The sequence below is a fragment of the Glycine soja genome, chromosome 16 (genome assembly GCF_004193775.1).
Source record: "Glycine soja cultivar W05 chromosome 16, ASM419377v2, whole genome shotgun sequence".
In the NCBI taxonomy this organism is placed as follows: domain Eukaryota; kingdom Viridiplantae; phylum Streptophyta; class Magnoliopsida; order Fabales; family Fabaceae; genus Glycine; species Glycine soja.
This window is the reverse complement of record NC_041017.1, coordinates 2,855,856-2,880,840: the sequence shown is the minus strand read 5'-3', so window position 1 is coordinate 2,880,840 and position 24,985 is coordinate 2,855,856. Positions and strand designations below refer to the sequence as shown.

The window sequence follows — 24,985 nt, the reverse complement described above, 5'->3', positions numbered from 1 at the left end:
TAATTAAAATTGCCTAAGCTAATCATTTTCCTTAATTTTAATTATTTATTTGTTTATAAAGTAAAGAAAATAATTCTCACCCGAACACTACAATTTGATCTTTGAAACAATATTTTTCTGGACCAATAAAGAAAAAGGCCCATAACGCTCTCTATAAAATGAGCTGCGACTGTATATGTTAACTTGTATCGAATTTTAGGGTTGCCGTAGCTGCTGCTGCCGTTGCCGCATCTCATTCAATTCGTTTCGTTTAACAAACAAAACACGATGCAATGAAGAGAAACAAAGGAATGATGGTTAAGCCAACCATCGATTGCGGCTCATTCCGCAACTTGATTCTTTTACTCCTATGGTTCGTATTCACTGAGCATCATCGCAACGCTTTTTCTTTTTTTAATTTTAAACTCGTGTATTTTTTTTTGTTTTGAAAATCTTATCGAAGGTTCCTATGGAGGAAGCGCTTTAAGTCAGTGCGCTTTTTCTTCAAGTTTGCCTTCGGAGATTGAATGGAGATCCGATCTCAATTCCAAAAGTGTTCCTGCATTTTGCTTGGATCTACTTTTGTAAGTGATTTTCTCACATCATTATTATTAACATTATGAAACTATAAATGCGAAGGTCCCAGCAGGGAGGCGAGTTACTCATATTGTTGAGGCCTCTCTAACAATGAAATTTAACACCCTTCGCAGAGTTATTTGCCGAATCGTAAGATGCCCAAATTTTTCTTTCATTTTGGTGCATCTAGAACCCTCGGCTATATTTTTTATTTCCTCTAAAAACTACATATCTTCTGCTCTATAATTCACATCATTTTCTTTTTTCATTTTGTACAAATGAGTGGAAATCATTTTCACTTTTTTGGCTTTATCATTTACCTGGGATATGATGTTTTAACTTATGTTCTACTAACGGTAATGTCTCGGTGTCTGCCAAATATAATATCTGTATATAAAGATGAAAGATGTTACTACATGGAGATATTACCGTACATAGGATCCTACTGGTAATTTAGAGTATGGCAGAGGTGACCTAGGTAAATGAGTGAACAAGTGTAAAATAAAGAATTTTTGTTCCCCTGTATAAATTAAATTGTTATTGTGTGATTTTTAAAATAGATGTTATAAAATTTACCAAATTTTATTATATGTTTGGTTGTATGTGATTGAATTACCAATGAGTATAAAAAAAAAAAAAACTGGAGGGAACAACTTACATTTTCTTGGATTGGAACCTAATAAGTAATCTGTTAAAAAAAGATATAATTGTAAAGATTGATTGAGAATAAGAAGGAAAAAAAACCAGTTTTCTCTAATCAGTAATTATGGATTATAAGCACCCAACAGGTTAATAGTAAACAAAATTACCGGCCAAACAGGTTACCTAAAATTTATATGTCAAAATAATTGAATAAATGAGTTTTATCCCCTAAAGATTAAATTTTTGTGTGATTTTTTTTTTTTTTTGACAAAAAGCAAGGAGAATAGGAAAAAGAATAACTTGGCATTCATTGGACTCTGCTGAGGAAGGACATTAATCTTGCCCACAGCTCAGTAAATGAACTCGGTGGATAGAATTGAAACCTTGTGCAGTTCATGTATAAACAGAAATATTATCAAGTCAAAAGCATAGGATAGATATCCATAAGTGAAATCTTCCAAATAGACCCAAAAGTCACACATAATAGTGGTATATAGAAAAGTCACACATAATAGTGGTATATAGATAACTCAAATGTAAACTTGATTATGAAATTATGACATATAGTCAATCCCACCTTATGAGAAAAAGGCTTGATTTTTTGTGGTTGATTATGAAAAAGAAAACAACAAATTAAATAAAGAAAAATAGTCGGTGGGAAGTACTTGTGGATGGGCAGGAGTGGTGTGGAGCCACATATTTACTAGGCTCCATGTAACATTAAGTTCAAAACCTTTACGCTATCATATCTGGCTAATTTAAACAGCATAAAAGGCGATAACAATGTCAAATTGTCAAGAGATACAAGGTTGGCTTTGTAATGAAGGAAAAGAGAAAGGGAAAAGAAGTTGGGAGTTCAAACTAACAAGTAACATTTGTCACAAAAATATCAAATTGACATGTGAATTTTCTCTTTGGAAGGATCAAGGCACACAGAGAAGTTACAAGGTGAAACTCTTCGATTAAATTAAGTACAAAGTCAACAATATGATAATGGAAAACTTCCACGAATAAAAGATGCACCAAAGGCATAGATGATAATACAGCAAATTATACTTGCCTACTATTTTTAATTTTCTTATGATAGACTTGCCATGTTCAAATTTTGCGCAGACTTTGACAGTTTTTACACAAACTTCTACACAATTATATACAGATGAAAATTATGAAATAACAATATCAAAACCAGAGGGCGCGTTTTAGGTTTCAAAAACTTCCAAGGTGTCAATGTCATAATCTGTTTAAAACAACTTCAGAATTACATTTGAATCCTTAATCTCCTAAGGGTCATTATTCCTCTATGTTAGAAATTACAGTGGAATCCTTACTTTCCTAGGGAAATCTTTTCCCTCTTAGTTAATTTCTATAGAATACAAATACCAGAAATTATTCCAGCATTTATGTAATAGATGACAAATATCTAGTACAATTTTCATTGTATGTTCATGATACACTCATAGAAACTGGGATATAACAGGAATAGAATACCAAGAAAAGAAACGAAAAGAAGAACAAAACTGTTATTCCCCAATAACGAATTGAATCACAGAAAGAATAGCTTTGGTTCTTTGAGGGACCAGAATCCTCCCCACAAACAATTTTCAATTTTCCTGAATATCCCTTCCTAAGCCTTCCTCCCCTTTTTGTACAAACATCTCTCAATCTTAACTACTTCTAACTAACTATGCTGACTTATGTAACCAACTCAAGCAGCTCTATTCCCTTATTTCTCCTCTCATACACCTTTTTAATAGGGGCCACACCCTATCATACACCCTATATGTTAGTTACAAATAGTAAAACAATCCAATTTTATTTTACTCACTAGCACCACAAGATAACAATTTATTCTAAAATTTCAACTGCATTTCCACTTTCTAAAATGTTTAAAAAATGAACTATATGAGGCTAAAATTCTACGAATGATAACGGTTATGTATAGGTATATTTTGTGATTAAGTCATATAAAAATTGTTGGATTTCCCCTGGGTTATTGCTTCTAAATTGTTGTATAGGTAAATTTATATTTGAGAGAAAAGTTGAAGATCTGAAAATGTTTGTTCAGCGCGCCATACGCGCTTAGTATGACACGGTCACATGAAGAAACCTGATATCACGTGAAGGCGCGCTTAGAGTGAGTCGCGCACTAAACACGTGACTACCGACTCACTCGCTCAATACGGAGAAGTTGCACTTAGTGCGAGTTCGTGTAAAATTCAAGTAGACTGCACCTTTAAAAAGAGGAAGAAAGAAGGAAAAAACACACGGATACAAAGAATACCCACAAAAATTAAAGCTTCCCACCCAGAGCAAAGGCTAGAATTGTGCGGCAATAAGGGAAATCAACCATTAGAAGTCATTCTTCCCTTCCATCTCCATTCTTCTTCTCTTCTTATCAACCCTTTGCAATTGTAAAGTCTCTCATGACAATAAAAGACTAAAATCTTCATTGTTAGAAGCTTAGCAATCAATCGTGTGCAGTCCAGCATCCAACTGCTCTTGTAGCAGGCCATAGATAAGTCTGCCTCTTAACCAAACTCTTCCCTGCAAACTCTATAGACACCACTCTCACATTGAAATGTGTCTCCCCATCACTCCCTCTAACCCCAGCATGCCCCGCATGCTGATAAGACACTTCTTCCACTTCCTATTCAACAGGTTCAAGCTCCTTCTCCCTTACCCTCTTCCCCCTCCCCCCCAATTCCAAATTCTCATCACCACGTGATGCTGACACTGACGGTATCTCAGATTCACCACCAAGTTCATAACTTTCTCCACCACTTGAATTCTCAACAATGCCCCTCTTCCCCCTCCCCCCCAATTCCAATAATGGTATCTTAGAATCACCACCAAGTTCAGAACTTTCTCCACCACTTGAAGAATTCTTAACAATGCCATCAGATTCTGACTCAGGTGACTTCTATGAGTTCAATTCAGCGAACTCACCACCACCCTTTTCAGCTTCCACGTACAACATAAGAGCCTTCCTCTGTATCAATTTCAGCATGTTCAAGAACCCGTTGTTTCTCGAAGGGGTCAAGCTCTGCTGTAACCCTAACAGCGTGACGAAATCAGGCGTAACCCGAATGATTTCATTAACGGGTCGACCCGAGAGGCCTTGGACAAGTAGCGCGGCGAGGCCCTTGGTGAGGCCGGAGTCGGAGTCCGCCTCGTAGACGACGTTTCGGTTCGGGTCGAGGTAGGCTCGGACCCAGACCTGGGAGACGCAGCCTTGGACCTTGTTGTCGTTGGTTTTGAATTGGGGTTCGAGGGGTTTGAGGTTCTTGCCGTAGAAGATGAGCTGTTCGTATTTGGCTTTTGGTTCGGGGACGGATTGGCCCTTGGAGCTTGGGAGGAAGGTCTTCGATGGGTTGAAGGGATGCTGATGGTGATGATGATGAGGGTGGTGGTGATGGTTGAAATCTGTGGAAGGTGATGGGTTTTGAGAAAGACTTTTGTGGGGAATGTAAGGAAAAGTGAGGTTTTGCAGAAGAGAGAGAGACGGATTCTGGTTGAGACTATTCGGAAGGAGGATGAGGTAATCGAATTCGTAGCCATCGTTGAAGACTTCAAGTTACCTCTTCCACGGAGTGTGTGTGTGAGACAGAGAGCATCCTTTCATTCATTTGTTTTTGGACCTTTTTTTTTCAGGTTAGACATCACAAAATATTTTGATTCATTGGATAAATTAGATAAGAAATTAATATCACTCAGTATTGATCTAAAAAAAAATTTACATTGATAAAAATTAAACATAAAATTCACTTAATCAAAAATTAATATCGCTCACAACACAACACGTGATTATTAATGATAAAAAAAAATTGCATACCCTAGAAATCCAACCTGGATTCTTTAGCTAAATAGATGGACTTTAGACATTGGCTGTTACTTCCAATGTACCATAAAAGTTCCCTCATGAACTTCTTATTTTTAAATTTCCAAAATTACCCTCACTTCACTACCGTACTGGCCTTTTTTTTTTTTTTTGCATGGCGCAAAACCCCAACAAAATCAGTAACCGCAAGGATACCCAATCACAGGTTGAGCAATTATGGCTGTTAAATCCATGTTTCTCACATCTCTGATCTCTCCCAAGTCCTTTCAATCACACAGAAAACAAAGAAAAAAATAGTCTTTTTGTAAGATCATGTTTCTTTAATATCAGGGCCGAAATTCACTAATAATTAGATTAAAGACTGAATTTACCTTTTTGTAAGATCAAAGACCAAATTAACTAGTCGTACTAATTTGCAATTCCATGGACTATAACATAAAAAAGTTTGTGTAAGAATCACTGATTCAGTAGAAGTAACGAAATGTTGTATTGCAAATGATAAGGCCTTGCTTTGTGTGTTACGCAAAAGATAGGGGTCTTACTATCCAGGCGTTGCTCTAATGATACAAAGAGGATTTAAAGAATAAAAGTCACATTAGTTTAACATTAATGATCACTGAAAATCACACTATTTACAGTTATACATAGCGCTGCTATTTACAGTTACGAGCAAGAGCTCAAAGAGTCAAATCTAACTTCTGATGTTTAGTTGAATGTCAAATAGGGAGAGATGTGAGAAACATGGATTAAAATGCATATGAATAGGGCACCAGTACACAAGTTCCTTATATGAATCTATAGATGAAGTAAGACGTAAGCCATAAGTAGCAATTGCATTATATACAAGGCTAAAACTCAACTAGTCACAATAGCCAACACTGACCCTATAACTGGTGCCAATAGAACCATATAGCCAAGTCTATGGCAAAAGACCATTTTCTCACAGCTTTATGTGATAATCAAGATAAATATATCTAGCTTCATGTTTTGCTTACCACAATTTACACCAAAACTTTTTTGAAGAACCTGAACAACACTACGTTCTCTTGGGAGGTGAAGAAATTTCAAAATAGGTTGGTCTTGCAATTGAGGGGCAGCCAATAGATCGAATTAATTCTTCCACACCCAACACTTTGAACCGAGGAGGTGAATTCATAGCAATGTTGTCAACCCGGTGCTCAAAAATCTTGCCTTGCTTGTCAAGTTTATACTCAGAGGTTCCATCAAACCTACCACGACTTTCCCATAGAACTCGTGGGATCCCGTGAACAGTCCAGCGAACCATAATGACATTCTCAACAGGCTGCCATACACTACTTATTTCCACCCACAGAGCTTTGAAAAACATCATGCCATGAAATCGTAGTGCCCAGAAGATAGATTTGTAATTCTCAATACCAATGAATGTGTTCATAGGATCCTTGAACACAATATCATCCCTGAAAAAAGGGGACAATATCAGTCAACAAATTTAGCATAACAGACCAAAGAAGACACTTGCATAGTTGCATTAACTTAATTATTTCATATAGGACCCTCTGATATTCACATTACTAAAAGAGTGCATTTGATTTCATATATATTGGAGGAGGGGATGGAAAGAAGTTTAGGGTTTTACATGTTTAAGGATTGTTAGAAAAAATGAGTCCAAAGACAAAGACCCTCAAGAGTACCTTTTGCCCCTACTTCAACCTTCCAGATATAGAGTGCAAAAATATGTGTGACCTGAACTATAGTATTAGGCAAGGCAAGGAGACCATGCAAATTACAACAACTTACTGATTCTGTTTGTATTAAAATGTCTATACCAAAAAAAATGAACACATATAATAGGCATTATTCATGGATGAGAATAGCCCTCTGCTTAATACTACTGATGGATTGTATAAAGTTGCCAACCCTTGAGGAATATAAGTTAGAAAAAAAAAATTAAAGATTCGATGTTTCTTGTTGTTTTGACTAATCAAATAATCTTCTTGATTACATTAATAATGCTAAAGAGTAAAGACTCAAGTTTGACAGTTGTTTAAACAAGTGCAACTACCTGTGTCATCAAATAAAGTGACATAAGTCATGAAGTAATTAGTATTAACCAATTACAATTTACAACTCCAGCATACTCAACCAGACACCAAACTAAATGTACCTAAAATACGACACTTTAGCACCATCCATTTTGATAACCAAAAAAGGAAAGTACTGCTATAATTAAAGGGCATACACTTTTATTGTTAGTGAAATTGTGGTTATCAAAAGTTCAAAATTACCAATATCAGAACAGGCTTCATTGGCACAATCTTCTTGCTTTTACACCCACTTCAGTACATCCTTGTGGTTTACTCATAAATAAGTTATCATGTGAATTATATGCAATCAGTCCTCTGGGCCTCTATGATATCTAACCTTAAAGATTAAGGTAGAGAAGTCTAAGGGCATAACGTGCAAGAGCACTATCTTATGGTGATAAGAGAAATGCTAGCAATACACTCTCCAAAACACACTTTTTACAGTTGGCTGGAATTTGTTAGAAATCACAAAATTGTGTGAATCTCACTCCTTATTTTTGAATCTCACTTATAATTTTCTAACTTTTAATAAAGTTCAATCAACAATAAGAGTGTGTTGCTAGCAGTCCTCTTTGATGAATGAGAGCAGTAAATCTGGATCATTGGATCTTGCATGAATGGTAAAGGTTACATGACCACTAGAAAGATTCATAAAGCTTCATAAAGAGAATGCTCTCACTTGATAACATTCAAGCCATATAAAGCCAAGAGTTTAATTTTTTAAAGATTTTTACAATATAGACTAATTAAAAATCATCCTAGATATGACTTCTACACTAAATCATCCTAAATATTAACTAACTAAATTTCATGCACTATCACACTAAAGATTTTTACACTGCCAATCAATCATTAATCATCTTCAAAATGACTTTTAAAGAATATATTATAAAAGTCCAACAAAACTACCATATATGCTGATATGTGATTAGATGATAGGTTAAAAATCTTTACACGGTCAGTCCCTTCTAATAAATTTCTTAAGATAATTATTACAAAAGTCATCAATCTTACTGTATGTAACAATCTTCACTCAGTGCATTCTAATTAAATTGTTTAAGTAAAATACAACAATGGTATGTGATTCTAATAATTGTGCAATAATCACAGACACAGCATGTGTGACTAGGAAGAAAAATCATGAACCTCCCACAAAAATCATTACAAAAGCATCACTAATTTCACACTCTCCCCTTCTACACTCAACAACCATAATGAAAATCATGAAAAAAAGGAAGCAAAATCCGAACCTGTAGATGTCAAAGCTAAGTTCCTTGTAGAAAAGATCAGGGAATTCCTCCCTCAGAGTTCGGATAGCATATCCCACATTCACATAGTAATTCTGCTTCTCTTCCTCCTCCTCTTTGCTCTGCTTCGACCCTTGCTTCACCGGAACCGAAAATTGACCGTACGAATTCACGTTCTCATCCAAAACCACACAATCTTTCACCTTGCAGGAAATTCTCACACCGCGCGTTGACCCAATCGCTTTGCCCTTGGGGTAGGGTTTGAAGCTGTGGAGTTTGCTCAGCTTAGGGTTAGGGTTTTGAGAAATTTGGGGGGCAACGGACATTTCCAGGGAGTGGATTAGAAGAGCCATGGAAAATGTTTTGGATATTTTATTTTTTTTCGTCCCACGGAACTGTGAATTGGGGAAAAGGAAAATCTAACGAGAAAATTTCATTTTCCGGGAAAATAAGAGCGTGGAAATTTCTAGGAGTGGAGAGAGAGGAGATGAGATTATGATGTGGATAATTGGAGTTATTGAGTTATTAAGCCGGGAAAAAATGTAATTGGTTGGATTTTCAATTTTTCTTTCTGTTTTTTGGGACTCTTTTCATAAAACAGAACTTTTGGAAGGGAAAAGTATATAAAATGGATAAAGATGAAGAGAAAAACACAACATGCAAAATGAAAGGGAGAGTGATGATAATGAAATATGATAATAATTACTGAGAAAAGATTTATGATCATTGGGGGGCTTGACTTTAATTGATTGATGGCACATTCCTTATATTTTAGTTTTATTTTTCAACTTTTTTTAAGAAATTGTTTTTTTCATAATTTTCTAAAGTCTCATTGTGATTGTAATTTTTCAACTTTCATAACTTAGAGTTTAATAGTTAAATTTTATTTTTTTTGTCAAAAAAGTTATATAATAATTATGTAAAATAATTTTATATCAAATATGAATTTATGTTACTATGAAATTTAAAATAATTATTATAAAAATTAAAAAAAAATATTATATAATAATTAAATAATAATATAAAATTATTTTATAGTGTGTATGACATTTTTTTAAGATATTTTTTTAGGATACATAATTATATTTTTTAGAAATAACATATATTTGATTATTACTCTTCGTTTCCATCCTTTATTTTTTTTTCTTGTAATCTACTAGTTATAAAGAATAACTCATCTTAATTATTGAATTACAAGAAAATAAATAATAAAAAATAATAATTCTCTTAAAATTATTTTTAAATTAACTTCATCCTCCACACATATAATCTATCAGAAATAAATAATAAAAATGAAAAGTAAATCCCTTTATAATTTAATTGTATCTATATTTGATGGGAAAATTTCATTCTCACAACATTTTATATATTCTTTAAGTAAAGGGAGAGAGAAAAGATAATAAAAGAAAATAAGATTATTAAAATTGTGATTGAAAGGCTAAGAGGGGAAAAATTACCAAAAAATATTATAAAAATGAGTTCAATGTTTATATAATGACAATGTCATTTAATTAAATATTATTATTTGAATTATTTTAAAATAATTATTTAAAGTCAACAAATTTATCATATGTTGTGATTGAATAATTATAAAACTTTTACATTTTTTCATCTATGATGTTTTTTTCTCTAAAAGAATATTTGTATTACCAGGATATTTGTTAGTTAGCTTACAATTGCAACAAATCTTCTTAGTATGTGTTTGAATTTAGGTTAAAAATATGGTACGCACAGTCCTATACAAATCTAATAGATAAGAGTAAATTAAAAGTAAAAACAAGAACAATGATACTTCTTCAACCATATCTCTACGACCTTCTATCCAAACACGCACTTACATGGAGACCTTCACAAGTGTTGAAATGTAGTTTTATTTTTAGATAAATAGTTATTTTTATCCTTAAATGTGTAAATCGTTAATAAATTTGTTCTTAAAAGATTAAAATTCAAAATTTAGTTTATGAGAGTGTAAAAAGTATGACAAATTTGTCTAGTAGTTATTTTTCTTCCGTTACCGTTAATAAAATAATTTATGTGATACAGAGGAACGAATTTGTCACAAAATTGATTTCTAACGTGATCATGCTGAATAGATTGACAAAAATGTCAGTAACTTACCATTATTTGACCTAAATGTTAGTAATTTTTTATTAGACGAAAATGTCAATAACTTTTTTTTTTATTAAAATGTCAGTAATTCCTAGTTTGCACCAAAATGTTAGTACGTTTCCATTGAACAAAAATGTCGGTAAGTTATCATTATTGGACAAAAATGTCAGTCATTTTCTATTGTATCGAAATATAAGTAATTTTTTATTTGACGTAAATGTCAGCAATTTTTTGTTAAACCTAAATATTTCTATTAGACTAATTTGTTAGGTCACAAATTTCATTTTATTTAAGGGTAAAATATAATTTTAGGATAAATTTCTCGCAAATTTTGAATTTTTATCTTTCAAGTACGAATTTATGAGCAATTTACACATTTAAGGATGAAAATGACTATTTATCATTTTTTTATTGGTAACTCTAGAGGTGTGACTCATTTAGCTTGAATTTGTGGAACTGATATGATATACATTAGACAAACTTGGAAAGGGATGAAAAACCTTAATCGCTATATTTTAAACAGGATGTATTTAGTTTTAATATTTGTGTATATATTATTTCATTTGTTTCAAAATTTAAAATAATATAAAAGACCCAAAGAAAAGTGTTCGATGATGTTAATTGAAATTTTATTAGAAAAAGTCTCTTATTTGATGTTTAATATTGTATCATATTTCAGTTTTGTGTTGATTTTTTGAATGTTTTATATAATCATATTAGTATATTTGTTTTACTAATGAACATTTGAGGTCTAATAAACTAGTATAATAGAAACATACTAATATTTAGGTTCAACAAAAAAATACTAACATTTTAGTTCAATAATGATAACTTATTGACATTTTTGTCCAATGGAAATGTATATACATTTTGGTCCAAAATAAAAATTATTGACATTTTCGTCCAACAAAAAACTATTCACATTTATCTCCAATAATGATAACTTACCAACATTTAGGTTCAATAATGGTAAATTTTCATCCAACCTATTCAGCATGCCCATGTTGGCAATCAATTGTGTGACAAATTTGACTCTCTGTGCCACGTAGGCTTTTTATTAACTGTAAGGAACAGAAGTTAATGGTCAGATAAATTTGTCGTACTTTTTACATTTTTTGGGACTAAATTTTGAATTTTAATATTTTAGGGATAAATTTTTCAATAATTTACACATTTAGGATGCAAATGACTATTTACCTTTTTTTATGAGTAAACATGGTTTTATTTTAGTACTCGATATTAGGGGTGTTCACGGGTATGAGTTATTTGCGAATTCGAATTGATCCAAACTGATCTGAATATTTTAGGTTAGGTCATTTATATATTTGGGTCATATTCGAATCGAGTCAATCAAAATTGTTCATGTACGGATTGAGTCATGGGTTTAGATTTATAGATTTGTTGACTTGTTGAATTGATCTGTGAATTCATAATTAAAATATAAATTGTATTATTTATTCATATATATATATATATATATATATATATATGTATATTAAAAACTAAAAAAAAAAAAATTTACAATCAAGGAAGGTGTGGTAATGCATTATTTCCTTTAGTGTTTTTAATAAAATAGTAACAATTTAATAAGTTGGGGGATAAATCCACCTCAACACTCCAAGAAGTCAATAACACATTGTGATAAAAGTTTTTTTATACAATTAAAATTCATGATAAATAACTTATGTTGTGATATCAGATTAATTTTAACAATTGATAATTTTTTTAAAAAAATATAGAAATTAAAATTTTAAAAAATGAAAAGGATAGAAAGAGATAAGAAAAATCCATAAAATAAGTTAGTTGAAGATTTTTTTAAAATAAAAATACTTTCGTTAAAAAATTACTCATAAAATTGGTCTAATCATTCTCCTTTTTTTATATGCAACAATAACTAATTTTAAAATATTTTCTTGTGTTGGGATAAAATCAAAAAATCTTTTTTTCTTATATAAGGCTAAAATTTGAATTTAACCTAATTTTTGAACAATTATAAAATCATCCAAATCCGGACTGAAAGGAGAACCCGTGCTGTGTTGTGTTGTGCCGTGTCACTTGGTTTCTCAGTCAGCAAGTAAGTAACAATCCCTTCATTTCACAACACAACAAACCATGTTTCATGTTTCTTTACATTCACTTCTGACTCTCAAATTTTCTTCACCAAGAAACATAATTAAAAACTCTTTTTATATACCACTTATTTTTTGATTGTGTGTTGTGTGCGTCACTTATTTTTATAAATATTATTAAAATTTTGTGTGGTATCAAAGTAACTATTACAATTAGATTATTGAGATTCATATTTTCTTATTTGTTTGATGCCCAGATAAAATATGGTTATTTTTTCTAATTTTCACGTACCCGAATTTAGTTTTTGGAAAAATATATTGCATTGATATGGATATTTATCCAGATCAAGATTTTTTTATCAAGGTGCGGTTATTTTATTTATAGCGGCAACATCCTGATTTTAGATTCCAAATCAATAGCATATTTTTTTATTCTCTATAATTGATTTATCTAGATCATGTATTATTTTATTTATTTATTTTGAGTTTGAGTCTTAGAATGATTTCCTTAAGGATCCAGGCATTGGCGGTTAGCATGAGGTTTTGGGAATTGAATAAAAAAGCTTAAATCAATTTGAAATTCTCCAATAAAGCTACAAATCGTGTAATGTTTTACTCTGGATAGGTTTTTTTAGTGTTTGCAAATGAGACAATTGAAAAATAAAAGTGGTACAAGGAGTGTTAATGATTCATCTCCAATTCCACCAATTAGCGCTCTCTCTTAATGTCATACTCAAAGTCCATGCAAGGGACAAAAGCTCCTTTACAACCACAAAGACATGAAACTTCACCACAACTAGGGTAAGGACAACAACCTGAATATGCACAAGAAGTTGCTAGTCCACTTTCTAATGTTTGGGAACATTTTAGTGAGGAGGAAGATGGCAGGGCTTATTGTAAGTACTGTAATGCATCATATGCAATAGCTAGTTCTATCTATGGAACCTCTAACTTTAGAAGACATGTGTTCCAATAATATAAGAAAAATCCACACTGGCAGGTTGATAAAAAGCAAAAGATGATTATTGATAGTAAGAGTGACCCTAATAAAGTTAGTATGAAACTTGTTGATTTTAATCAAACGCAGGCTCTAATAACACTTGCATAGATGATAATTATTGATGAACTTGGCTTTAAGTTTGTTGAAAATGAAGGGTTTAGGAAGTTCATGGAAAATACTCAACCTAAATTTAAAAATTTTTCTCGTGTCACTGTTGCTAGATATTGCATGCATGTGTTCAATGATGAAAAGGAAAACCTGAAGCAGGTGTTGTCTGCAAATAAACAAATGGTTTCACTTACTAGACGTTAATTCAAAATACAGTGGATAATACAAGTGCTAATAACTTGGTTATTTCATATTTAGCTAGAGCATTGAGTGTTTGGAATGAGCATACTTTGTTGAATGGAGAGCTTATGCATATGTGAGATGCAAAAAAATGAGTTAGATAGGTATTTGGAGGATGACGTTGAAGATGACCACGCTGAGTTTGACATTTTGAATTGGTGAAAATTGAAAGTATTTAAATATTATATTCTTTCATGTATGACTAGAGATATATTGATTATTCCTGTATCTACTACTGTGTCATCTGAGTTTGCATTTAGTACATGAGATAGAATTATAGATTCATTACATAGTTCCTTGAGTCCTACTACCATCGAAGCTTTTTATTTGTGTCCAAAATTGGTTAGATATACTAAAAAAATGTTAATGACTTGCAAGTTGAAATAAATGAAGTGAAAAAGATTCAATCATGTGTGTAATCTCTTATTTAATTCTTTATATTTGTATAAAATATCAATTAACTTTTGTGCTAATAGGGCTGTGCTTAAAATTTTAGAGCTGTTTGATTTTGACGTTAAATATTGTTGGTATTGGGATTCCAAGTGTTGAAATTTCTTAAAGTATTACTGTGAGGTACATTATTATTTGTTTTACCTTTTTTCATATTTATTTTTTCTACCATGTTTATAATATTAATGGATCATATTTTGTTCATTTGTTTAAGCAAACGTGGTTGTAACAAATGTGGTTATAGCAAATCTGGTTGTAAGAAATTAGTTTGTAAGTCAGATTATTATAGTAAATCTCATTAAAAAATATTTTATTTTAATTTGTATTAGTCTATTTTAGAATATTATGTTGATAGTGTTAAATGAATCAATTTTACTATTTTCAGACATTTGATAATAATATATTAATTGTATTGACTATTTGAAAAAATCATGATATAAAATAGTAGTTATAAAAAGAAGAAAAAAATCAAATTTAAATAAGTAATCTATGGGTCTAAATCGAATAAAATAATTTATAAATGAATTGGGTTAGATTGAGTTGGATTAAAAAAAATTATGAGAACTGAATCAAGGGAAACAGATCAAATTTGATTTGATTGCATCTTAAAGTTGATAAAAACCATCCGAACCAGCCAGCAACACCCCTTTCCAATACTGGGTTTTACATTACATTGCGTGGCGAGGAGGAGTTAGGTAAGTATGGGTAATGAGTCCGTACCAAATGAAAAAGAAAGACAACCTAAATCTAGATCCAGACTTTGGTTGGTAATAAATCTATGTCTTATATGTAGATAAAAATGTTTTCTTTTTATATAAATAAATGAATGCAAAATGCGTATATATTAATTCAGACTCAGTGATCATGTTAGCGTGTATAATTCATAAGAAAAAAAAATCATGTTAGCGTATAACGTAGATGTGGGCAATTTTCCCATCCCTGTGGCCAGTACACGTATTTCTTTCACTCATTCACAAATCAAAACAATCAACTGCCTTAATTCCTTTTTATAAAAACTGCCTTGTTTAATTTGGGTTTATTCTCTAAATTTCATACGCGCATTAATGCAAAATAGGAAAATCGCATCATATTGGTAGAATATTTGATGTAACATGAAAATAATAGTATTATAATAGAGCACATCTTGATGGTGTTAGTTTGATTCCTAAAAAATAATATTTATGTTGTTATCTACTTAGAATTGAAATTTTATTTAGTTAATTAATTTATATTTTTTTTATCGATCAACATTAATTATTGATTTTTATTAAAAATTAAAATATTAATAAGAGAATTCAAATACACTATTTATCTCTCTGGCTCGATTTTTCAAATTCATATTTTCAATTATCAAATCAATTTTATAACTCATAAATTAATTTAGGTTAACATTTAATAAAAATCTTTATTGCATGAATTGTCGTGATAAAATTTTAGTTTTTATTTAACAAACAACAAATCTACATTAAAATTGTCTTATTATGAAAAAAAAAGAGCAAAATTAACAATATATTTTTTAACATAAATTTTGAACACATTTTTATAATTAATTAAATTTTATTAAACATTTTGTAAAACTCACCTTTTATTTAACAGGTATATTTATAACTTTTTAATAAATAAAAATAAAAATTTTATGTTCATGCATTTCAATCATAAATTATTCTTTAAATTATTTTAAGATAATTATTTTAAAAGTTAATAAATTTATTATAGATAATAGATTGTAGTTGGATTATTGTGTAAAAAAAGTTTAAATTAACTATGTATAACATTTTTTAAAAATAAATAGTAAAAATGTGTTATTAAGAATTTAAGATTGTTTCTATTAAGAAGTCGTTAGGTATTATTAGGTGGTGAATCCAACTATGCAAGTTGCAACAATTATGTAGGCAGGGACAGAAATAACCTACCGATGCACACACTCTACGTCATAGTTAATGGACGATGATGCTTGTTTTTTGACACGACTATGAGTTCTATCAAGGGCGCGAAATAAGTAGAAGAAGAAAAAAGTGAGATTAATTAAAAAGAGAAAAAATATAAGAAATACTAGAAAATAAGATAAGTATATAAAATAAAATAAAATAAAAACCTTTTTAATTAATTATTATACGGTCAATTTTTGGAAGACCATTACGAGAGTGTAGGTCAACCGAAGTGCGAGGGCAGTCTTGTCTTTTCCTTTGGAAGGGGCGAATGGAGTGAAGTGGAAGTTGGCGTCAACTAACAACCCTGCCACGTGGCACTGCATTAAATATTCGCTTCTCTTTCTTTCTCTCTCTTCAGTTACCATTTCCCATTCATTATGCACTAATCATAATAACAACACCGTTCAGCTTCAGCAACAATAAATAAAAAATAATCATAACACCGTTCATCAATGGCGGTTCGGCTGCATTCCTAGACTACTCTCTTTTTCCGCAATTTTTCATTGGCTGCGTTCGTTCGTTCGTTGCGTGCTTTAGTTGTTACTTTTCCGTTACGGCGATGGAGTTGGAGCACCCGACCGCGACGCCGCTCAACTCCGCCATGACCTACGACGAAGCCTCCATGGAGCGCAGCAAGAGCTTCGTCAACGCCTTGCAGGTGGTTCTCTCTGTTTTCTGCTCTGTCTTTTTCTTTGCCGTGATTATTCTAATTTCAGATCTATATTTGTTTGGTTGACTTTGTTTCTGGCGTCCTAGTTGCGTTCTCGATTAGGTTTGTGTTTGCGATTCTGGTTTAACTAATGCCAGGGAAAATTGGTCACCGTCACTAATTGTCATAACTTGTTGGGAATTAGCGTCTATCGAGTCGGTGATGGTTCAGACTTCAGAATGATATGAGGATGCAGTTGTGTTAAAACTAGGGGATGAAACTTACTGTTGTTAAAAATTTTAAGATGATGTTGCTGATTAGCTATTGTGTTGGCTTGAAATTTCTTATCTTATGGTTTTAGTTAGGATGGCCAAATAGATAAAACAATATGTAGGAAGTAATTAAGTTTTTAAAAAAAGTGCTTATATAATATGAATATCTTGTTCAAATTTAGACCACCAATTTTTTTAATTATTATTACTACGAGTTATAATTTTAAGTTTTCCGTTCAGTTTTCCATTTTGCAAATTCCTCACATCCTTATTTTCTATTCAGATACTTGAGACATTTATTTGAATAGAAATTTGACATTCTAAGATAAGAAATAATTTGAAATGTTTCAGAGGTAGAAATTTTGATGAAAATTTAATGATTTTGTAGGATGTGAAGCTAAGTTTTTAAAGAAGATAAACATTTGGAATTTTCTAATTTTGGATAAAATAGGATGTTTTGAATTTTGATTGGTGAGTTGAGTGGAAGAGAGTTTAAACTCAGCAAAAAAAAAAAAGAAAAGTGGAAGAGTGTTTAAAATAATTTTAATCCGTTTAGTTCATGGTGAAGAAAGAAAATGAGAATTTCAGAGTTTCAGTGAGAGGGAAGTTGATGGAAGGATTTTATTGTAGCAATTAAAAATGTAAGGGATTAAATTCGAACAAAAAAGTATTTTGAGACCAAAGTTGCATATTAATCATAATAGAGGAATCAAAAGTAATTAAATATAAACATATTCTTCTAAATAAATGTTATATATAAATTTATAATAAACAGAAAATTAAAATTTTTGGAGGGCCATTGCCCCCTAAAATTAAATATATGTAGCTCCAACCCTGATTTTTTTTTTTTTTTGGGGGGGGGGGGGGGGGTGGGTGGGTATTTACTTGTTACCTGTTTAACTTAAAATGTTGAATAAATGACATGGCTGAAACTGAAGTCAATGGGGTCAAGTCTTATGCTATGTTTGAATAGTTTCTCTTTGGTTGTTGTGGTCATGATTTATGACATGCACAAGCAGTCATTTAATCTTCATATTATGGTCATTTCAGGAACTTAAGAACCTAAGGCCTCAACTTTATTCTGCTGCAGAATACTGTGAAAAATCTTATCTCCATAGTGAACAGAAACAAATGTAAGGATTCATTTTGTTAATGAGTTTTTTTTTTTTAAGTTGTTCTTGAACACAATCTTACCTCCTCTTTAGCTGCTTTTCTATGTATATGACTGAAGCTCCCAAACAGGACAAACAATTAGTGGTGGATTTTACTTCTAGTTGGTTCTTTCCAGAGATACAAATGTTATGAATTAATTTTTTCTTTGCCTTCTGCTTGGGCATTTCAATTATAGCCTGTGTCTAGCACATACGTATACCATCAAATATTACTTGTATTTTGCTATATGAGGATAAATTGAAAAAAATTGGATAAAAAGAGTGAATAGTTTTGGACTTGTATCTTTTCATTTCATGATGATTTGCAGTTACAAACTTTGGATGGTCCGGAAAGTGGAACATAAAGAACATTGACTATTTTTTTCAAGATTATTTATTGGGTCCCTAAACCTGACCATATTAACAGTATTCCCACTATATGTGTGCGTGCATTTGGATGCATGAAGAAAGTTCATTATGTGGATTCTTAAAATGTATGGTCATGTTTCAATTGTGAAATTGGCGAGAATGAATGTTATTGTCATCCTAGAAAAAGATACTTGATTTTATGTTCTTAAAATAATTTTGTGATTAGTTGATATAACTGTATCTAGGAGTGACGGTAGGGAGGTTCTTTTATATTACATTCTCATGCCATATTTTCTATCCGATACAAATGAGTGACACTGTCAGCAATATTTCCTTTCCTATGCACAAATTATTGTGTTTGAACTGCGTGGAACTGGAATTTTCCTTATGTTATTATTATTATTATTTGTGCATTAGGGTACTTGACAACCTGAAAGACTATGCTGTAAGAGCCCTTGTGAATGCTGTTGATCATCTAGGAACAGTTGCATACAAGTTAACTGACCTTCTTGAGCAGCAAACATTTGATGTCTCAACTATGGATTTGAAGGTCGCTACCATAAATCAGGTAATTACAAACTTTGTTTAGATATTTTGGTTTAGAGAAATGTTAATGAGTGTCCTTGAAACATTGGTTAAGGAAACAAAAGTATTCCAGTATTTAATGAGGATGAAAATATTTATTTCAATGAATACACAAAAGTTATTTAATGCTTCCCTTTTTAAGTAATTGGAGGCATTTATATGAGTGTATTGAGCAGGACCCTATATGTTTTAATAGACAAATCAATTGGAGTTGAAATAACATATTTACTTACTAGCAGAAACTTCTTACATGCCAAATTTACACTGATAAAGAAGGTCTACGGCAGCAGCAATTGTTAGCTTTCATTCCCAGACATCATAAGCACTACATTTTGCCAAGTAGGCCTCATTGCTTTTATGTTCATCTGGAAGTAATTATTGGAACTAAGGATCTATAGCTTTAGTTTTTACTAATGGTTCTGTATGTTTGTTTAACAATGCAAGCTAGATTCTGTCAATAAAAAGGTACATTTCAGTCCACAAATACAGATTGATGCAAGACAGAATCCATTTCAAACCAGAACCCGTTTTCAATCTTCAGGTGTGTTCTGGTGAAAGTTTTGTCCCTTCTAGAATTTTTGGCATATGTTCTGTATCTTTTTTTTGGAAGTGAATATTATATTATTAATCTGAACATATATATTTCTATATCTAGGTACCCCTGCAGCGAAAACTCTTTCATGGCATTTAGCATCAGAGACAAAGTCTACCTTAAAAGGGTCTTCGCATGCTTCCCCTTCCCCAAAGTAAGTTTAGGAATTTAATAGTCTGTGACCGTACCAAAACTGCTGCATTTTGTGTTTTTGATACTCAGCATAGAGGGTATTATATCAGCATAGATGGTATTATATTACACTTTCACATTGACTTTTGCAGCACTGAGAACCCAAAGTTTTCTGCCAAGGCCTCTGGAGTTTTCCATCTCTTAGGTTTGTGATATAGTTGTATCCCTTTTATTATAAATCAGTTCAATTGGCCAAAAAATGGTTGTTTCATGATGTAGAAGTTACAGATCCTTATAATCCATTGTTATTTGCCTGTAGATAATGAAGAGAACACCTGGATGAAATCCTCACCTGCACAAATTTACTTTCCAAATGGAGTTCCTACCTCTAGTACACCCATGCATACTTTAGGTGGTACAGGCAAGGTAATTTCATATTCAGAAAAAGGGCAAGTGCCTGGTGACGCCATGCTTGATTGTCAACTTATGATTTATTTACCTATTCTTTGCCAAATAGTTGCAAGTGTTTTAAAACCTATTTGGTAATCTTTAGGTGAAGTAGTTTTGCCTTGCACTTGAGTGAAAAGGAAAAAAGATGTTAAATTGTTTATACAATATGTTATAAAAGTAGGAAGAGTGGAAAAGGAGGGGGGTGGATATTTTATTCAGTTATCATCTTTAAGTTTTATTATTGGCTGGTGGCAAGCTTCTTCTTAAATTTCTCTTTAGTTCAGCTTCAATTCCATTCCAGTATCAATACAATCCCCCTTTATAGATAGGAATTGTTCCTATCAATCACTGAAATATTAAATCAATATGTAAGACTGAGACCTAGGTCTTTGAGTAACATCCAATAAAATTAGAGCAGCATAAATTTCAAGCATTCTGTACCAGGGATTGCAAAATATTAGAGATGTCAGAGTATGCTGCTGCATGTATCCCAATACAGTGTTGTTACTGGTGTACACTGTATCACTATCCTAGCTCTATAAATACATTGTATCTGTTTCTATTCCAATCAATGAAAGATATCACACTTTCAGAAATTTAGGGGGTGTTTGGTTTGACTGTTTTCTGTTTTCATTTTCATTGGAAATAAAAAATGATGATATTTGGTTGAATTTTTTAAAACATTTTCAGTGAAAATATTCTCTCAGATGACAATAATAAAATCTTGTTTTCAGTTGAAACCAGGAACCTCATTTTGGGTAAAATAAAAATGCGGTGGCAAGGAATTTAATTTTAAGCAAATCTAAAAATACATTTCCTTTTGAAAACGCATTTTCAGTGTTTTTATTTCTTGAAAGCAGAAAACAAGAAGTCAAACCAAACATGTTTTCAGAATTCTAATCTTTTGAAAATGAAAATAATTTTCAGAAAATGAAAATAGGAAAATGAAAACAGAAAATGAAAATACAAATCAAACACACCCTTAGGTTTTCTCTCTCCTTCATACCAGTACTAGTCGCCCTCTAACTTAGACATTTATGTGGAATATTAATGTAGTTAAGCCATTTTAAATATCACAAATTCACAACCAGGTTAACATCAAAATTAGTCTAAAAATATTGAGATTCTGATCAAATCCTAGCTAAGTACTTGATATTATATTTTGCTTTTCTACTTTTGTTTGTTGACTTTGGATGAATATGTGTGTCTGATATAATATATTTTAACCATGTAAAGGATATGATCATAAAAAATAGGTTCATCAGGTTGTCCAAACATGCAGTCGGCTTCCATAGAACATGCATTGTGTATTTTCTAAGAGTTTAATGTCTATGCACTTAGTGTAAAACAGTTGTACACTCTCATTCAATCACAAATCACAGTTTGAATTGCATTAAAATAATTATTTTAAAAGTCAACAAATTTACCGTATATGATGGGTTGTGATTGAATGACTGTGTAAATTCTTTTACGGCATAACCTTTTTTCTCATTCTCTACTAGTAAACTTCTATTGGAGATTCATTTGACAGGATTTGGTTTTACCATGTCAATGTTAAGGATTTGGATCAGTTGTTTTTTTAAGTGTTCTGGATTAGTGTTTATCAATGTTCCTTCCTTGTGGTTTTGTAAATTTTCTATAAAGTTACTCATGAATCGCTATCTGCAGGATGCATTGGAGGGATCCAAACCATTGACAGCATTCAGATCATTCGACTACCAAAATCGGCGTGAGACTGTCCAAGTCCCTACTCGAAGCAAAAGTGTGCTATCAGCTTTCTTTGTCAAGCAGAAAACACCAAAGTTGAAAGCCGGTTCTTTCTTATGAATACCTCTAAAGCCATCCCCTCCCCTATGCAAATCCTCAGAATTAATTAGTTTCTGATTCAAGCCTTTGAATAATGATCCTGTAAGTAGCCGGTTCCCTGGCAATCATAATGGTTGGGATCTTGGTCTTCTAATCGCTTTATGTTGCTCTTGTGAATTGTGATCTAGTTCAGGCACCTGTAAAATGTATATTTGTTGTATGCTATGCAAAAAAAGTTTCATTATTTTTTTCTTGTCCTTGAAGTTTTGATGTATCACGAAAATTTCCAAGATTATATGCTTATCAAATCAGATTATTAGTAGGGTGTGAAAAAAACTGGATCCAAAATTGAACCAAACTTAATTATAAAAGTTGATCTTTTTTAGAAAAAAATGAATCAAACCACTTTAGAAAAATGGTTCGGTTCTTTAAAAAAATTGAACCGTATGAGTATTAAATGGATAATCGAAGTGAACTAATTTTAAAAGGGATCGAACTGTTTTGAAAAAATATAAACTACTTTATAAAAATGATTCTATTTAATTGAATTGTTTTTATAAAAGTGTTCGGTTGGATTTGATTTTTTCAAAATTTAAATCTTGCACAACTCTAATTATTAGAATGAATCAAACACGTCTATAAAATAATGGCATTTATTAAAAATAAATGAATAAAATATGTTTGAGGTAGTTATAAAATTTGAAAAATATTTATTTTATTCTCATAAAATATTTTATATTAATTTAGTCCCTATAAAAATTATATGTATAATTTGATTATAAATAAATTAAATAATTTATAGTGATTAAAACTCACAAAATGAATTAAGCAACTTATGGGAGTTAAATACTCCAAAAATTGTTAGTTTTTGACCTTTTATGACCAATTTTCTTACACTTTCTTATGAGATTACGAGAAAAGATGAAATAATTGTGAATTTTAATGTTTTCTAAATGTGCTTGAGAAAGTGAAAAGAAAAATAATTAAGTTTGTTAATCACGAAAAATCGTCTAACGAAAATTTTAATAGGATGAATAAAAATATTTCTTGTTTTTATAAGAACTAAATTAATATGGAAATTTTTATAAAAAAAATTAATATCTTTTAAATTTTATAGGAACCAAATATATTTTACTGAAAAAAAAAACAATTTTATGCGTAATCAGGAAAAAAAATGCAATTGAATCTAGGGATTCATATTCATTGAATTCTATTTTCAATTTTTCTTTATTATAAAATGAAGCGTTTGAGTTTTTTAAGGTTTGGAACTTCGGGCACTGATGTATGGAATCTAATTTTTTTTTATTTTCTTTTTTACTGTTACTATTTCTAATCATAAATCACTTTTAAATATTTTACACATTAAAATTAGTTAATAGTCTTAATTTTATAATATATATATATTAAATTTTTTTTATTTGAAATTGTTGAGTCATAAGATGAATCAAGATTTTCAATCATTTTTTTGTCTTAATCCTTCATCAGGAGAATTGAAGGACTATAATTAATCTAAAATTCAGTAGAGAGATCAGTATAGTCTAACAAAAAAAAATATTTTCGCCAAAGATCAAACTTGTGTAGTTCTCGAACAATTCGACCTCAATAGTTATGCTTTGATACAAATAAATACTAAATTTCAAAAGTTGCATCTAATATGTTAACAAACAAAAGTGTAGTATCTGTATTAGATGGATCACACGATGCTAGTTTTGTGAAGCATTAAAGCATGAGATAATGCTTTGATTTCTTGATTTGTGCAAAAAATGTTCTAACAATCTTTCTAGAATTTGTCAAAGTGAAGAAAGTAAGAGAATAATCAAAGTTAAACTCTCACTTCACCTAGAAAGATGTCACTATTGTGCAAATCTGTTCCGATCAAAGTTGATTTGGCTACTAAAGCTAGTAGAATAAGTGCTACTCAAGGAAGATAAGTGAAGTGTTTTATCAACTTGAAGTAGACTAAAAAAAAAAAACTCCAACAAACACTTACTCAAGACAATGCAACATAGTTAGTTTGAAGACTAATGGTTACTTGACATTGAAGCTTATAAATACATGAAGAGTTGAAGTTACCAACTTTGTAGTGCATATTCTTTCTTACCTTCAAGCTCTCTTTGTATTTTAATATTTCTTAAGTTATGAAACTCTTAAAACACCTTATAAATTATGATAGAAAAGCCTTAAAGGTTTAATTTGTAAATTCATTTGTAAGACAATAGTTTTATCTATGTGCACCCAAGCTTTAAATAATTCTACTTATTTGTTTTAAAGTTAGAAATAACTTACTAGGAAACAATACTTAGGCCGTAAGAACTTAGGTATAAGCTTTGTATAAAAATTATAAGTGATACTAAATAATATATGTAATTTTAGTAATAGAGACAAATCAATATAAAATTGTTTGTGCTATTGCTTTCTCCCTTTTCAGTTGTTGATTGGTCTTAAGTTTGTGATTTTTGCTTTTTATAACTAAGTTTTTTATTCCATTATAAAAACCTTCACCTGATTCGATCCTATTTGTATTAAACCTACTAACAGACACAAGGCTGACTGGATCACAATTCAATTATTTTTCTTGTGATTTTTTCCTTTAAAAAAATACTCTTAATATTTTTATCATCTTAATTTTTTTTCACACTTCTCTTTAAATAAAAATGACCTTATTAGGAAAATATTTCCCTTTACTTTTTTTCTTTAAAAATGGTAAATTTTATAAAAATATAA

At 31.0% G+C, this 24,985-nt stretch overlaps 2 protein-coding genes, 1 long non-coding RNA gene, 1 other non-coding gene and 1 pseudogene across 4 annotated transcripts; 3 read left to right on the top strand and 2 right to left on the bottom strand.

Moving 5' to 3' along the window:
• The first annotated feature begins 161 nt into the window (after positions 1-161).
• Positions 162-870, top strand: LOC114389272. Its single transcript, XR_003661736.1, has 2 exons — positions 162-352; positions 443-870. It is a non-coding gene; the product is annotated as an uncharacterized LOC114389272 (long non-coding RNA).
• On the top strand, positions 611-764 carry LOC114391317. The gene has a single exon (XR_003662109.1). It is a non-coding gene; the product is annotated as a small nucleolar RNA snoR145 (small nucleolar RNA).
• A 1,823-nt stretch (positions 871-2,693) lies between the features above and the next one.
• On the bottom strand, positions 2,694-5,268 carry LOC114391070 (annotated as a pseudogene).
• A 452-nt stretch (positions 5,269-5,720) lies between these two features.
• On the bottom strand, positions 5,721-8,855 carry LOC114391178. Its single transcript, XM_028352195.1, has 2 exons — positions 8,352-8,855; positions 5,721-6,474 (listed from the first exon to the last, which is right to left on the bottom strand). Exons 1-2 carry the CDS (start codon positions 8,699-8,701, stop codon positions 6,072-6,074), a joined length of 753 nt encoding a protein of 250 aa, XP_028207996.1. The 5' UTR covers positions 8,702-8,855; the 3' UTR covers positions 5,721-6,071.
• A 7,758-nt stretch (positions 8,856-16,613) lies between these two features.
• Positions 16,614-22,524, top strand: LOC114388952 (protein ABIL1-like). The gene is made up of 9 exons (XM_028349506.1): positions 16,614-16,913; positions 18,227-18,309; positions 19,114-19,264; positions 19,521-19,620; positions 19,730-19,822; positions 19,937-20,027; positions 20,158-20,210; positions 20,325-20,431; positions 22,124-22,524. Exons 1-9 carry the CDS (start codon positions 16,815-16,817, stop codon positions 22,280-22,282), a joined length of 936 nt encoding a protein of 311 aa, XP_028205307.1. The 5' UTR covers positions 16,614-16,814; the 3' UTR covers positions 22,283-22,524.
• Positions 22,525-24,985: the final 2,461 nt, after the last annotated feature.